At 40.5% G+C, this 16,512-nt stretch overlaps 1 protein-coding gene across 1 annotated transcript in view; it reads right to left on the reverse strand.

Moving 5' to 3' along the window:
• LOC101861423 (putative ammonium transporter 2) overlaps positions 1 to 16,512 on the reverse strand; it is a 62,569-nt gene that overhangs the window by 31,647 nt on the left and 14,410 nt on the right. Inside the window, exons 3-6 of the mRNA XM_035973880.1 lie at positions 13,075 to 13,338; positions 10,123 to 10,405; positions 4,401 to 4,472; positions 1,344 to 1,403 (exon numbers count right to left, since the gene is read on the reverse strand). Coding sequence (XP_035829773.1) covers positions 1,344 to 1,403; positions 4,401 to 4,472; positions 10,123 to 10,405; positions 13,075 to 13,338 — 679 coding nt within the window. The remainder of the gene's footprint in view (positions 1 to 1,343; positions 1,404 to 4,400; positions 4,473 to 10,122; positions 10,406 to 13,074; positions 13,339 to 16,512) is intronic.

The raw sequence follows: 16,512 nt of genomic DNA on the forward strand, positions 1-16,512 counted from the left end.
TAGAGAGAGAGAGAGAGAGAGAGAGAGAGAGAGAGAGAGAGAAATTCAAATAAATTTTCTCCCCTAATACCGTAACATTTTTTTCGGGGTGCTTGTTACCGCACGTGAAATCCCCCAACAGTTTCAATGTCCTCAAGGGCGTGAACTAAAAAAAAAATAGATAAAGAATTGTGTGTTGTTTAGGTACGGCAAGGTTCACGTGTTTATTGCCTGCATGAACAGACGAAAGCGAAAGACCGGATGAATGCGGTGATGGATAGATTGATGGATGGGTGGAAAGTGGAAAATGGACAGGAGAATGGTTGTCAAATGGAAGAATAGTTTGCTTGGGTGAACAGATGAGTTGGATTGCTGGATGCTTGTGCGCTTTCAGTATCCAACTTTTCCACACCTCATCTTAAAACAAACAAACAAAACAACACCTCCCCCTCCCCCAAGATTTATGGTCTTTGATCAGATCAAAGCCAATAAATAGCGTCAAGTGTTTGGAACACACGAACCCCACTTTGGTATTGCGCTCTTATGAGGAGTGAACAGCAGGAGAAGAAGTCGGTTTTCATCACGGGGTTTAAGCATGTCAACTTTTCTAGAGCTAGCGCCCACTTTTGCCTTCAAGAGGCTACACTTTTCGTACTGCACATCTACCAAAATTTTTTTTCTAAGCAAGGCGTTAAATAATACCTGTTACTACCGGGATGAGCCTCAATGTCCACCAAAATTACCAAATTATCGCCCACTAGTGGGCATCCAAGATTTTTCGTCATTGTCTGAGCAGGCTGTGTAGATCTTTCTTACCAGAAGATCAGGGGTGTGTCCGCAGCCGAAAAGAGATGCTTTAGACTACTCTATGGCAACTCATAAAATGACCACAAGTGAGGAAGTGCGCAATAGAGTGAAACAATGCATGGGCCACTATTTAGACTTGCTGTCTACCGTGAAGCGAAGAAAAATGAATTGGTATTGTCATGTAACACGATCGTGTGGCCTATCCAAGACCATTCCTCAGGGAACAGTGCAGGGGAGGAGAAAGAGTAAGGCAATGGAAGAGGTGGACCGACGACATTGCGGAGTGGACAAGGAAATCCTTCGCCCAAACTCAGGCGCGCTCAAAAACTGCCAAAAGTGGTAGCACCTGACGAGGCTCTCTATCATACAGCGCCCCTATGATTCTCGTGGATTACGGGATCAGTAAGAAGAAAACAGTTAGTGGTGATATTACCCAGGCTTGCAAGCACTGGTCAAAAGTGTGAAGCTTTTACTTTGAAGGAAAAGGTCCTAGATCTATAGCCTTGCTCCAGAAAAGTATGAGTGACTTGTGAAAATAAAAGAGAGCTTCATCTCACCTTGCGATAAAGGACACACAGCCCCCTGCAGACGCTGACATGAGTGTGGTAGCTGCAGCCCTGGGGACAGTAAAAAGCGATGATAAATAATATAAACTAAATACACTTGGCAGGTTTCAGAATAGATGGAGATTGGGCAGAAAGGCCAGCGGTAAACGAGTGTGCAGTTATCAAGTACATAATATTGTCCTCTACAAGACGTAGTCCCGAAAGCATGTAAAGAGTCTGTTTGGTTTTGTAAGTTTTTTACGGCGCTCACAACTGCATAAGGTCACATGAGCGCGCGGTACACATTAAACATTTTCAGTTGAAAAGAAATTTTGAATTTTGCCCGGATGGCGACCAAAGCCTACTCCTATCGATTTTAGACGACCAAGGGATCTTTAACGTGCGCAACTTGCACAAGGGGCATCAGAGATTTTTCGTCCTTGTCTGAGCAGGCTAGGTGTAGATCTTTCCTACCAGAAGATCAGGGGTGTGGCTGAAAGACAGCAGTAAGAAGGTGTCAAGCAGTAAAAGGGCTGCAGAAAGAATCAGGAGCCCAAAGGAGGGGGCAAAGGAGGTGAGAGTGTGGGGACAGAAAGTGGAGAGGCAAGCAGAGGATAGAACATTGCTAGAGAGCAGGAAAGGAGGTGAAAGGAGTTAAGAGAAGAATTTTTTTTCGTTGCTACCCGGATTCGAACCCGGGACCTTTGAATGAGAGTCGAACACCTTAACCTCTAGGCTACGAGAGCCCCCATTTTAAAAAGTCTAAGATGACATTCAAACACAACTGAATAGTGCACGCGGTAAAGGGTACAACGGAAACCACCTTCCTTTAGCGAAGGAAACCCCAATTCAATGGCAAGAAGAGCTCCACATATTATTAAGGGGAGGGGGGGGGGTCCCACCTATTTTTGGTCAATCTGGGTCAAATTGGGTATTACAATATTTTTTGCCTTTTCTCAGTCATTTCTCTGTTGATTTGATTGTCCTTTGGCACAATCGTAGCTAGTTGGATGCCCAAAATTTTTTTCTACATTGTTATTCTATCTTCACTAATTAGAGAGGTATCTCCTTTTTTGTCAAAAATATTTGATTTTTTAATTTTTGACACATTTTTCGAAACTCCTCTGTAGATTACAGGTGTATCTTGATGGCACTTGGGAAACTTGTTGCCCTTAGGGGTGGTTACATTACCTAGTCAGCGTTTTTTTATACCTATCTTGGTTTTCATTTTATGATTTTAAAAAATTGGAAAATTGAACGTTTTCTGCATTTTTGACAAGATTTGTACGCTTCTTCCTGTAACTCCGAAACGAAATAAGATATCGAAAGATACTGACTATGTTTAATTTATATGCCTCTTGGGTACATGTGTGCCAAAGGACAATAAAATCCATCGGTAAATTTCAGAGGAGCATTGATTTGAAAACATGATGTGAAAATCCAATATGGCCGCCATAATAATGGCGGCCACCTTGTATCCGGGAAATTTTTTTTTTCATCGTAATACCTGTATCATGACGAAGTTGTATGCCAAATTTAAGGTTTCTAGGTCCAGAAATAAAAATAAAGGAGTTAGCTCGCTTGTGGGACCCCTCCCCCCCCCCTTAAGAAGGAAGAAAAAAAGAAAAACAACTTTCGCTATTCTTCAGTTCGAATTTTATTATCCTTGGACTTACTTTCAAAGTCAGACTTGAAGACTAAGATATATGTAAGTCTTGATAAATATAGCATTTTCCTTTTCTTGACGGAAAACCATTTCTCAAATAGAGAGCTAATCACATCAAATGCGCGTCAGAATTGGGGAACCTTTCAATTATTTTTATCTATATACACCATAGACTATCTTTAAAAGTGGACATCAGCCACCAATCTCTATATTCAGCACCACGGTATCTCTTAGAATATACTGAAGTGTGTCAGTGTATAGAGTGCTTTGTCATTACCCTGCACAGAAAACGAAAACACAAAACGAATAAAACATCTAAGATCACATAAAGCAATCAAACATCAAAGCACTCACAACATAACATTAACGCTCCTCAAGTTGAGGGGATTGAAAAAAACAACAACAGCAACAATTCTTACTATCTGCCAACTTATTGGTGGATTCTCAGCATAAGCTGTCCAACAACTGTCAGCACAAGTGTTAAAAACGTTCACGTAATTATACTCTGAAAATGGATACCATATGGGGCACCTTTCTGTTACAAAACAAAAGAAAGGAAAAAAAACCTTCTATGATATGTCTGTGATGTACTTGTCTAGATTTTACGCCTGGTTATGAATGTGCGTGTCGTCGGCTCGCAGTTCAGAGATACAAAGCCCCCCCCCCCCCAAAAAAAAAAAAAAAAAAAAAAAAAAAATTATTTTAAAAATGCAATTTCTTAAACTGTGATACCGGTTGTTCGTGTTCAAGCAATATTTTGTAGAGATTACATAAACTATAAATGTTTAAAAGGAAAGAAAAGATGCATGATCAAGGAACAATAATTATTAAAAGTTGGCAACGTTTCTTTTTCTCTCTTCTTAAATTCCAGGGGTGTGTATGTGAGGGAGTGGGGGGGGGGGGGGGGGGTAGAAATGGCAGTTGGGGCGAATACAAACAAAGAATTGTGGACGTTTGAGTCTAAACTAGGCTGTCTTGTGCCTTTCCAGTTGGCATTAGATAGCATTTCTATTGTACATATTCCCTTGCAACAGCAAGTTCTATGCACTTTGTAATTTGTATTATGACCCCAGCAGACTTGATAGCCGTCTGAAACAATCTCAACTTCCTGGGAAGCATTCAGTGCAAGCTGCCGTTCTATAGGCTCTAAATAACTAACATACTGTCAAGATCTTTCGCTGTCTGTCGCTGGGTACCCATTTTACGTTAAAAAAAAGTCTTTCGGTATCTTTTAACTTGCCTGGATGCTTCTTTGATATTTTTTAATGCTGGTGTTTTTACGCCTGAAATGACATTAATTAGAACATTTAGGAGGCGGGCTTCGACAAAAAACACACACCAGCAAGCAAACAATGACACAATAATCAACAAAACAAAACAAGAATAAATCAAACAAGCCTCACCTTGCTGCCATTTTCCATTTGCCGTTAGAAATACCGTATGTGCTGCCACAGTTAAAAGCGAGCCAACCCCACCTAGAGTTGAAAAAAACCAAAACAAATAAAATTATCGAAAATGTCGTTTTTATGAACAACAGAAATAAAAGAAGTGTTTTGCCAAAAATACAACACGATACGCCAGAGAACAAATTTAATTATGGAAATGGCAATTTTCATATAAAAAAACTAGCAGATATATATGAAGTATTCAAGATTATAAGTTTATTTGTATAATGCAATTACAGTTCAGAAGAGTTTCATTGATGATCAGAGCGGTGTTGAACGAAAGGAGAGAGAGAGAGAGAGAGATAGAGAGAGAGAGAGAGAGAGAGAGAGAGAGAGAGAGAGAGAGAGAGAGAGAGAGAGAGAGAGAGATTGAGAGAGAGAGAGAGAGAGAGAGAGAGAGAGAGAGAGAGAGAGAGAGAGAGAGAGAAAGGAGAGGAGTGATGATGATGATGATGTGATGATGATGATGATGATGATGATGATGATGATGATGATGATGATGATGATGATGATGATGATGGTGAGGATGATGATGACAGCAAAACCAGAAGCTGTTGCTACGTGTATGTTATTATCTGCAAAAAGGAGAAAAAGGACTCAGTAACGCTGAAGATCAATAATCTATACTAATCATCTTTCTGCCGTTCAGTTGGCATCCTTCCTCTCTGAGTATGGAATATCTGGTGACCGAAAATAGAGCACAGCGCTCCTATTACTGATCATATTACACTGTCGTCCAAAGACAGAGCGTTAAAACTGCACATAAATTAATATCATGAGTTTCAAAAAACATTAAAAAAAAACAAACGACAAAAAATACCAAAACAAGCCAACAAAAACAACTCTTGGAGCTTTGCTCAGTTTTAAATGTTTCTAAACACGAATGTGCAGAAATGTAGATACGCTACTCTGCCATGAATAATGCAACAATGGGATTGAGATCAGTCACTTACGTAGACCTACCACTATAAAAACAAACTACTGCTTCGCATGCAGACTCGCCGTCCAGCTTTTGATATAAAAAAGAGTTGCGCAAGACTAGTGTAACAAACAATAAAATGAAAAAGCAAAACTCGGTTTAGTCAGATACGTCACTCTGCCAAGGGAAGGCAGTCACGGTTCAGACAGTTATAATCATGATGAGTACCCTCGGTACCTAGCCCCAGGGCTGATTAAGAGGAGAGTGATGCAAGAAGACTAAAAATACTTCGGCCTGGAGGGACACCGAAAAGTGAACTTAAATTCAACAACTCAACGAGCCCGGTTATTATTAATGATTCACGCTTCACGTTGATGTTTCAACGTAATTTTCTGTCTTCCGCAATTTACATTATCCCCGAACCGTCCATATTTCGTTGTTGTTTCCTGTATTTGGATTTCCAGCTAAACGACGCAACATGGATGCATGTAAGAAAGACGAAACACAATTGCGTGAGAGGAGAGGAGCAGGGAGGGAGGGAGGGATGTGGGTAGGGGTGGGGGGTGGGAGGGGTAGGATGGAGGGAGGGTTATTGCAGAATCAGAGCCCACAGGCAGGGAAGCAAAATTTCCAATCAGCATTGATGAGATGACGATATAATGGAGACGATGTTACGTTGTTGCTCCCGCTCATCTACTTAATGAAGTTTCCACTATACGTAGTAGTCTAGAGGTCTTCACAGAAGAATTAGGCTTGAGGGAGCAAATGGTAATAATGATGAGCACTCGAATAAAAACTTACGGATAAAATATGCGCATTATGAATTAGACTGCTACGAAACTGGATTGTGAGACAAAATAAAAGGATAACTGAAGATGGACTTGATTGCCCATGGAGGGTCGTTTAAAGAAGATATAAGGGGAGGTGGCGAGACAGGAGAACTGATATTTTCATTGAGATTTGCAGACACGTAATTAATGTTTTTGATAGATTTTACTGAATAATGTCTTGGTGTACTGTTTCATTTCATAATCAAAGGACATTTGAACCGTAAAACTGCAATCAGAGTACACATAAAAATCATAACGCATTGACTGGGATATTCTTGAAACTATAGTACACAACAGGCCAAATCGTTAGGCTCGTCTTCATGTGTATATCAATTATCCACAGTAGTGCCTTTAATGGAGTGGTATAATACGTCAATATATTTGGAGAGAAGATGTTATTATCGATTCGAGCGAAGCGTGAATAACCACTGTTATTTATTAAATCTGTAGAAAGTGCACCTGCCTTTGGTGGCTACTCTCAGTAGCTGGGCGAAAAAAAATCTGTTGAGGACAGTCTCTCTCTCTCTCTCTCTCTCTCTCTCTCTCTCTCTCTCTCTCTCTCTCTCTCTCTCCCCCTCTCTCTCTCTCTCTCCCTCCCTCCTACCCCACCACCCGCCCTAATGGCATCATAGCTTGACACGCTTTAAAAACGTTATCATTGTCAACGTGTTAAGTGGAATAGTGGGTCTTTATTAAGAGTGGGTAGCGAAATTAATTTAGTGCAACAGTCGAAATCAGAGACAAAATTCGTACCTTCCTTCCTCTCTCCACCCTGTCTGTCTGTCTGTCTGTCTTTCAGTCTGTCTGTCTGTCTGTCTGTCTGTCTGTCTGTCTGTCTGTTTGTCTGTCTGTCTGTCAGTCTGTACAACTGTCTGTCTGTCTGTCTGTCTGTCTGTCTGTCTGTCTCTCAGTCTCTCTCTCTCTCTCTCTCTCTCTCTCTCTTTCTTTCTTTCCCACACAACACACACACACACACACACACACACACACACACACACACAAACACACACACACACACACGCACGTTTAGGTATACTTCTAACATTCCTTTGCTAGTTTTGTCTCCCACTATGCCTTTTGCTACAAATCAAAGGCAAGAATTTGGTGAAACAGTGTAGTTTCATTTAGAAACTGTAGAAAACATTCACTCTTCTAACACAATAGGGCTACCTTTTGCCTCCCCCCTTCCACTACCGCCACACCCGCCATACATAGCTCATTGACCATAACATAAGCAATAAAATATAAATTTGTGGCCATTGTTTGTGTGAACCAAAAGAATTGATTCTGTAGACCTATATATCAGGAAAAAAAACCTTTTTCAAATTAAATACTAAAAACTGTCACAATATATACTCTCATTTTCTATATCCGAATACCTGCTGTGCTCCCCCCCTCCCTCCTCCCACTTTTCTGAAAAAAAGAAGCAAAAAAAGGTCTGCTTCATCTTTCTATTTTGTTTTGTTTTGCAGGTTGTACGTCCACAATTGGAGTCGCAGTGCCATATTTGAATTCTGAGTACAGGAGTACAGATGTAAAGATCCTTAGGAAAGTGGTTCAGAATTTAGTCAAGGAAAGGTGCAGCCAGTACAACGAGCGGATGGCTCTTCTTAAACATTTTAAAATTTCTTTTACCATTTTCAGCTGTCCCCAGCAACTACACGAATCATCTTTTTCATTCTACATTCTCAGAAAGTGTACAAAATCAGGATTGGTTTCTGCGCCCCCGCCCACCCTATCCCACCCCATAAAAAGCAAACAAACAAAAACGATAAAAACACCTCGCTCAAAAGAAAAACAGATTACAAAAGCAATTAAAACAACAACAACAACAACCCAACTCAAAAGACAAAACAAAACAAAGCAACAGTAAAGCTGACGGAAAAAGTCGAAAAAGTTGAACGAGAAAGCAAAGGCATTTTTGTTTCGTACTGGGCAGACCTGCGGTGAAATGGAATTGGAAATGCTTCAGGGTGTTCTGGCTCTGGAAATATAATTTTTTCAAAGTCCAAACTAGCTTTTATATATGATTTGAAAGGGGAGAAAACCCCCCACTTTCAATCGATACTTAGTCATGTTTGGGAAAATGCTAAACGGCATTCAGAATAATACTCGAGAGAGAGAGAGAGACATATTACTGTAGGCATTGAAAATAGCAATCTCGGGTGCCTTTTCCTCGTTTTCTAGACAAAATCGTTGGAAAAGGGATTCGTAGGCTATAACTCGCTCTGTAAAGTGAGCCTTTCAGCTGAATTCCACATTTCTCTCTACAGCTACTCTTCATCAAAGATTATACTACAAGACACTACACAACGGCATCAAATGTGGATGGTACTAATTTTTAGAGAGTCTCGAGTACGGATCAAAACTTTTTTTTCTGAAAAGCTTCAGTTTGAGAAACAAAACAAAACCTTTTCACCAGCCAATAATAACCATTGCATGGAGGCTGCAGCGGACGCGTTTTAAGAGTTTGAACCATTCTTATATAATACTATCTTTGGCCTCAAAATGGACGGGTCTGACTCAGGTCATTTTGTGTCGTGTCGATTCAAAAAGTAAATCACTTAATGAAACACTTCAAATTAATACTGTTTTCGACGTGGCACAATTACCCACATTATAAGTATTACTAGATCAAGCTACAACGCATCTGCAACTCTTGTTCTTGGGAATAATAGGCCGTTTCATTTGACAATTAAAAAGAATAAGAGGGGGGGGGGGGGAAGGGGGTGTTGATGTCTGGCTTTTCTGGTGCCATTCCCGAGTGACTCCAAGGGTAAGGCATTCTGACTACACGCTAGATATACCATTGCTGAAACCACCAGTTTCTCTCGAGTGGCCCTCTTTTGATGTGTCTCATTTCCAGATTTGTATACATATATTTAGGAGATAGGCCTTTTATTTAACAGGTGTGGCCAATATGAAAGAACTGGGAAAACTCCCAAGCTTAAATACCTCTTGAGTTTTTGGGATGTAATAAGACTCATCTTAGAATCCTCCAGATTACGAGGTGAATGTCTCAACCGCTACCGTCTACCAATTATCTTTTAGACTTTAGATCACGGATTGCAAACATCCAGCAGTTGACATGTTTACTATTTTCTACATGTATTTACAAAAAAAAGAAAATGAACATCACAATTCTTTAAAGAAATATAATTATTGAGCACGTAATGTCCTCAAATCTCCAGGGCACACAGACACGAGCGTAAAGGCGAAAGATAATCAAAATGTTATGTCACGGAGGCGAACAACAATTGCTTTTGGCTCACACTGAAAGCTTTCTATATCTCTGAGATACTACCGTAGGCATCTCATGTCCCAAAACTGTTCCAACTTTTAAAAAAGCAAATGACGATAGACAGGAACCTCAGATCAAAGATTTAGGGAAAAATATTCTTTTATCAAAGTGACAGAAAAATGAAAGCTGTCTATTAAAAACGTAAGAAGTTATTATATTTTTTAAAACAAGAATATAAAAATAGACTATCGATAACTATTCAAACATTAAACATGTTTTGGCACTGTCTTTTTATTCTGGATACCAAACTACGACATTTGGACTTACAACAATTTTGTGCAACATTTACATGCTGTACATAGGCCCTATCTTTTATATTTTACCTAAGATCGTGTATAACAAGATAGTTCACTTCTTTCTTTGAGCCAATTAAAAAAATGTCCTCAAAATTCGGTGGCGCCCTCTTCGAAAAAGTGCGGGCTTGGTGATCAGAGTTACCCTACTTGTGTGAAAAAAATTAAAAGTGAAACTAAAAAACTGTGCTATCCCTATTCTTCTTCTGAAGAAACGAAAGAGAGCTTCAAAACAAAGACTGCAGCGCCATCTGAACCAATGCACTGACTTCCGAGGACATATTTTTGACTGTGTGAACTATCTTGTTGAGTACGATCTGTGATAATACTGACTTACCAGAGTATAAATAATCCTAGTAGCGCTCCAGTGGGCGAGCCCATCTCGTGGTCGTCCTGGGGGGTGAAGCGCTTGGCGCGTGGGCGGATCATCAAGGTGGCGACCAGAGACGTAGCTCCGCCCACAATGTGGACTGGCCCGTCCCCCGCCACGTCGACCACGCCCAGTTTGTTGAGCCAGCCGTGCTTGGACCAGACCCAGTGGGCAGGGAAGCAGAAGACAAACGTGTTGAAGAAGGAGAAGATGATGTAGGCGATGTACCTTGTCCGCTCAGCTATGGCACCTGGCGAGATTTGTAGTTGGTTTGTCTTTATGTGCAGTTTGTAGTGACGCCCTTCTACTGCTACAACTACAATTAAATAGAAACAGCAGCAACAGCACAACAGCAACAACAACCTAACTATTACTACTACTACTACTACTACTACTACTACTACTACTACTACTACTACTACTACTTTTAAATTTAGGTGTTTTTATACCCGCATCTACCAATTAAGATTCCGACCCTGCCTGTCAAGGATAATCCCGAAAGAGAGAGATGCAACATCTCAGTAGAAAGACCGTGACACTCGATAAACATTTCCTTCCCTCTTGGGAATCGAACTCGGCTCTCCTGCCTAGCCACTTGACTACAGACGCCAGTGCCCTAATACTACCATACACAAATAGGTAACTTGGATGGTGGAGTAACTGACAAAGACCTTCTAGTAAAGTAGATGGAATAAAGCAGGAATGAAGACAGAGACAACGACCCACAGTAAATATCCAGCCGTTTGAATTTGGTCTCATCATGAGGACATATTATCTGTATCGCAAGAGTTGCACTTTTAGTAGGTGAGTAGCAGTTTATTGGAAACACCCCCACCCCTTTTCCTCCGCCCCAGCCCACTAGGTGAGTCTATACAGGAAATCGAGTCGCGACGAAATCTGATTTATGGGTAGCCTATTAGATGTCGAAATATTGTGTCTTGAGAATGAGGTATGAGAATATATATTTATATAAAATATTTGTGCACCTCCGTCGAGACAATTTAGATCAATACAGATGTGGGTTAGGGAAAGAAGGATACCAAGTAATCAAATAGGGATGCTAATAGAGGTATTCGAAAGACGTTGGACTTACCAGAAATACACTCTTCCAATCAATGAAAAAAACTCCCGATTGAGTAAGTTTAAGAATGTAAATGAGGCGGATACTTGCAGTCGCTGTTTTTATGACAACTAGTAATAATCAATGTTGTAAAAGGCTACCCAATAATTGGTCTTAATTATATTACGGATACACACGATTCCTATAACCTTATCCAGGTTCGTTGTCATTGAGATCAATAAAGATAGGTTGATAGAATATTTCTGCCATAAGCAGCATTGATTTATGAAGCTTGTATTAAAAAAAGAAACCCAACAGCAACCTTCTGTCTTTTATTCATCTTTAAAAAGTTGTATGTAGATTTGCTGATCAGAGGTAAAAATGCTAAAAGCGACAATTATAGGCAGAACGAATATCTAAAAAGCGTTTGGTCAATTTCTTTTTTAACTTCGAAGACCGTTTTGTTTACATAATTTTGCATTTTGTTGGGGCGCATTACGCTCGTTGCAATTTGTTTCAATTCCAGGAACTCTATACTCTGAGATATCAGAACAGGTTTAACCAATAACATACCTACAGAACACTGATTTTACGACCAGGTAAAAGAAAAAAGTCCCAACAGTTTTTGTGAATGAAGGACAGCTCAAGGTACACCCTGATTAAATCTATCACCTGTCATCGCGGTCATGTTTGTTCAATGATGCCCTGCTTTTTGCCACAACAAGCCGTCATCTTCCCTGGTCTCTGCTTAGATGTATTATTTCATGAAGTTGTTGACCACTGTCGGGTTTTACGTGAAAGTCAAATATATATGCACAGATTTAGTTTTGCAAAGCATTGTATCAACAATATTGCTGTCATGCCCCCACTATTTCCTTTTCTGAGATCCATAAAAACGTATGAGGTATATCAGATTTCGTATGTTTTTATAACAGCAAACCGATAAAACGACTAATATGGCTATCAAACTCATGCTCTCAAAGGGCACACAATCTAAGCGTTCCCTCCAAGCTTAGGCATCTTTCTGACTTCTCTGCAAAATACTCTTTGTCTGCTTCGCTAGAACTACTCATGAAAGCACCCTGACATAAATATTTCCTTTGATGCTGTCTAAAACAAATTTCAATAGTCCTCAGGCGTTTTCTCAAGTCCATGTTTCTGTCGAGAAATAATGTCGCGACGAAAAAATAGGAAAAGTATGAAGTCGGACACTATGTGTCTACACGTAGGCCTGTATTATGTGTAATAGTCTGTGCGAGGTTTTACAAAATGCAGTGGTTATTCACTTTTAGTAAAATTCGAGTAAAAAAGGTAACAGCCATAATACACCGCCAGGATATTATAAGCAGCAGCAGCAGCAGCAGCAGCAGCAGCAGCAGCAACTGCAGCAGCAGCAGCAGCAACAGCAGCAGCAGCAGCAACAGCAGCAACAGCAGCAGCAGCAGCAGCAGCAGCAGCAGCAGCAGTAGTAGTAGTAGTAGTAGTAGTAGTAAGGTTAGCAGTAATAAGCACTGGAATTCGATGTTTCGACATTCGAATTCGAGTGGGGTCCTGTTTTGGTTGGTCCCTCGTGCTCAGCGTCAGCTTTTTAAAAACAAGCAACAATATGGAAAGTTTTAAAGAGTGAAGCATTTATTGCATCAGTCTCTGTTACAGAGGAGGAAGTTTTAGAAGCAGCTGTAGTAGAGAAATGGTGACGTAAGCTGTAGCAATAGAAGTAGAACATTAATACAAGCAAAAGCAGTTGTAGTAACAGTTAAACCAATCGCAATAGGAATAAGAGACAGTTGCAATGTAGAAGCACTTTCAGAAGCATTTACCACAAACGACCTCTTTGAGTTTTTTTTTTTTTGTCCTACCTGACACGATCGTGGTGGCTGTAGTAGCAAAGGAGCTCTGGAACACAAAGCGTGAGAACTCTTCGCCCATCGCCTCATCCTCAGGGTCGATAAAGAACTTGCCTACTCCACAAAAACCATTCGAGCCTCTGCCATCTCCGAAGCTCAAGCCGTAGCCCAACATCCAATAGGAAATGCCTCCGAAGATGACGTCAGCAACATTTTTGGCCATAATGTTTACCTCGTTTTTGGGGCTAACACAGCCGCTTTCCAGCAAGCCGAAACCTGGAACAGATTTAAAGATAGAAGATGTTTCAGAGATTGAAGTTGCTGAAGAGTTTTGTTATAAATAAAAATTAAAGGAACAAATAGATTTAAAAAAGCAGGTTCAAAAAAGGAGATGGGGTAGACGTATAGAAAAAAAGGAGACAAAATTAAATGTGCATGTACTTGGAAAGACCTGTTACTGGGAGGTTCACGTACATTTTTCCTTTGTTTGAGTTTCGTTCGTCTGCCTGTCTTGCTTTTTCCCGACATTAAATGGTCGGTCTTGTGTCAATATTACGCTTTCCTTCCTCAAACAAACCAGGGTATAGATGCCAGAAGGCGAGCAAGGTACCTACTACGGCTGCAGCTTTACCAAGAGACATTTCTGTATATGTGAAATGATGATGCGCCGCAAAAAGACACTAAAATGCGACCACTATCAAAGAGCTAAAAGCATTGTTCATATGAAACTTAGAGACCTTCCCTAATAGCCCTAGGGAAAAATACAACTTATGGTCGTCATTTGAGTTTGCTCAGTGAGATATCATACAGGACTAATGAGCGGACTGTCGTGGTGTACATCTAGAGACTGGTGATTTTGTAGTTATTTTGTTTCCTTCAGCAGTTCTAGCTCTTTTTCACTTTTCTCTGTCTTATTTTTGTAAAACTTTTATGGCACGTGCTACACAATTAGGTTATATAAGTGTCGAAACAAGTCAGCGAGCTAAAGTATCTTGGTAGTAGATTCTCGGAAGACGAACGCCTCAACAGAGAAATTGAGAAGAGAGTACAAAAGGCCAACAGCGTCAGCGACCAGCTTGCTCCACTTCTCAAACATCCCGACATCCCCGTTGAGACCAAAGCCAAGCTCATTAACTATATCTTCATCTCCACCTTGACCTACTAATGCCAGATATGGACTTTGACCAACAGTCGGGGACGTAAGATAACCACCAGCCAGATGAGATGTCTAAGGAGAGTCGTCAACAAAACTGGAAATGACATGATCAGAAACAACAGGGTCAGAGAAAAGATAGGAACAACACTTGTCCTCCACAGCATTCAGAGGCAAACAATCTGGTGGTTTGGACATCTGACACGTATGGCACCTCATCAACTTGCCAGTAAAGTGTACTACAAAAAATACCAGGGCACAAGGCAAGAGGAAGACCAAGGAAGACCTGGATTGAGGGTGTGAAGGATACCCTGAAAACATACAACAGTCCACTCAGCCATGCCATCCAACTTGCAGAGGCAAAAAGCTCTTTCTCCCCTCGACACCCTAGTGGCGGATAAAGTAAAGTAAAGTAAAGTAAGAGCCGAAGATTAGAAGTGTTACTAGAGAGTAACAAACATAGAAAAGAAAGAGGAGAGATAAGGTTGATAAATGTTTGATAGGAAAGAAAGAGCAAACCACTCCGGAGCACCCGCCAAACACCCACTGACAGTGCCCAGAGGAGCTCAAACGTTTGATAGGAAACCTCGCCACTTGACCTACTTAAGACGGACATAATGAGAGAAATCCGAGTGGCCCAATATCTGAAAATAATTGCAATATGTTAATGTACATTTGTGCCAAGTTTGGTGCATGTATCACAAAATGCACAATAGGTTTGCTAAGCGGCCCCACTACCTCCTACTCACTTCTAGCGGGTTTTTTAAAGACTTGGAGTAGGATTGGGGGGGTGTATTAAAGGTTGGACTAACTGAACTACCACAATATTGCAAGCCAAACCGTGAAATAATATATGCATGTATATGTTTACAAGTACATTGTAGTTTTAACCCTTTCAAAGTTGCCTTTGCTGCCCAACTGTACACTTAATTGTAGTTTCGATAGCGAAGTAAACATACACTAACTGAACCGTACGAAGTAAACACTGATATCGGTTGAAAAGAAACACTACGAATCTCTTGATGATGACAAATGATGATTGATAGACTGTCACCACCCGAGCAAAAGCACAATAAAAACAAAACGAAATTTGCCTGCAGAGCTTTGGGATGGTCCGTAAACTAAAGATGTTACCGTAAATACATAAAAGGAGAACTGGAGCACCGGAAGTTCCCTTATGCCTTACACAATTGGCGTCGACACCCCTGCCGGCGACCAAACAATAGTGCCATTTTTAAATTTCAGTTTGAGTATTGCGGTTTACGCATGGTCAGATTCTACATTTGTCCTCATCGTTTTCTAAGCTGCAATCGATATTGCGTTGAAAAAAAATGGTAGTACTTTGCTTGTCGTAGTCTGATGAAATTCCCTGTCCCGACACGAACACTTGAATTAAAATAATAAAATAAAAAAACCAAGAAGATTTTTTTCCTTTAGCACTCTCAACAGATGAACGTAAACCAAGGCAAACCCGTTTTTATGGCACCTACAATGAGTGTTGTATTTGTTCACAACTTTATAAATTCTTGGGCTCTTGAATACTCAACCTAGAACAATACAACCAATTTGTAAAAGTGTGTCTTCACTAAGCACCAAAAAATAAAGGCTAAAGAAAAAGCTGTCAGTTCGCTCTGTGTGCGTTATATGAGCATGTAAATGTATGTTTTTGTTCATGTTTGTATACGAATATCCCCCCCCCCCCCCGCAAAGGGCAGTGCTACTGACTGAAGTGTCTTTAAACCATTCCCAAAAGGGGGGGGGGGGTATCAACATGTTCTTATGCACAGTAGAATTGTATAGGGGCTGACATATTAATGTCATGCTCATACTGTGTCGGAATAAAGGCTTTCCTCATCTTTACTATTATCATTTTCCAGCTACTTTTGTATTTTGTCACTCTCTTGTGAACTGCTATTTCCGGGGTGCCTTGATAGTCGAAGCAGACTTTGAGCTGTTGGGGCAAGAGGGGTGAGCAGAGTAAGCCTAATTCCTCGTTTGGACTACTCTGCTGACATTCACCCCTTGACGTTCATATGACCTTATGCTGTTGCGAACGCAGTAAAACCTTGCTAAAAAAAAAGAAAGTAGTTGCTAATGTATGCTTGTTTATATGTAAATGTGAATGAACATGTATGTATGTACATGCATCATTGTTTTGGAGTACGTATGTTTGTAAGTGTGTATGGATGTGTGTGTGTGTGTGTGTGTGTGTGTGTGTGTGTGTGTGTGTGTGTGTGTGTGTGTGTGTGTGTGTGTGTGTGTGTCTGCGTGAATTTGAGTGATTGTGTGTATGTGTG

The sequence above is a fragment of the Aplysia californica genome, unplaced genomic scaffold, assembly GCF_000002075.1.
Source record: "Aplysia californica isolate F4 #8 unplaced genomic scaffold, AplCal3.0 scaffold00035, whole genome shotgun sequence".
Classification (NCBI taxonomy): Eukaryota; Metazoa; Mollusca; class Gastropoda; order Aplysiida; family Aplysiidae; genus Aplysia; species Aplysia californica.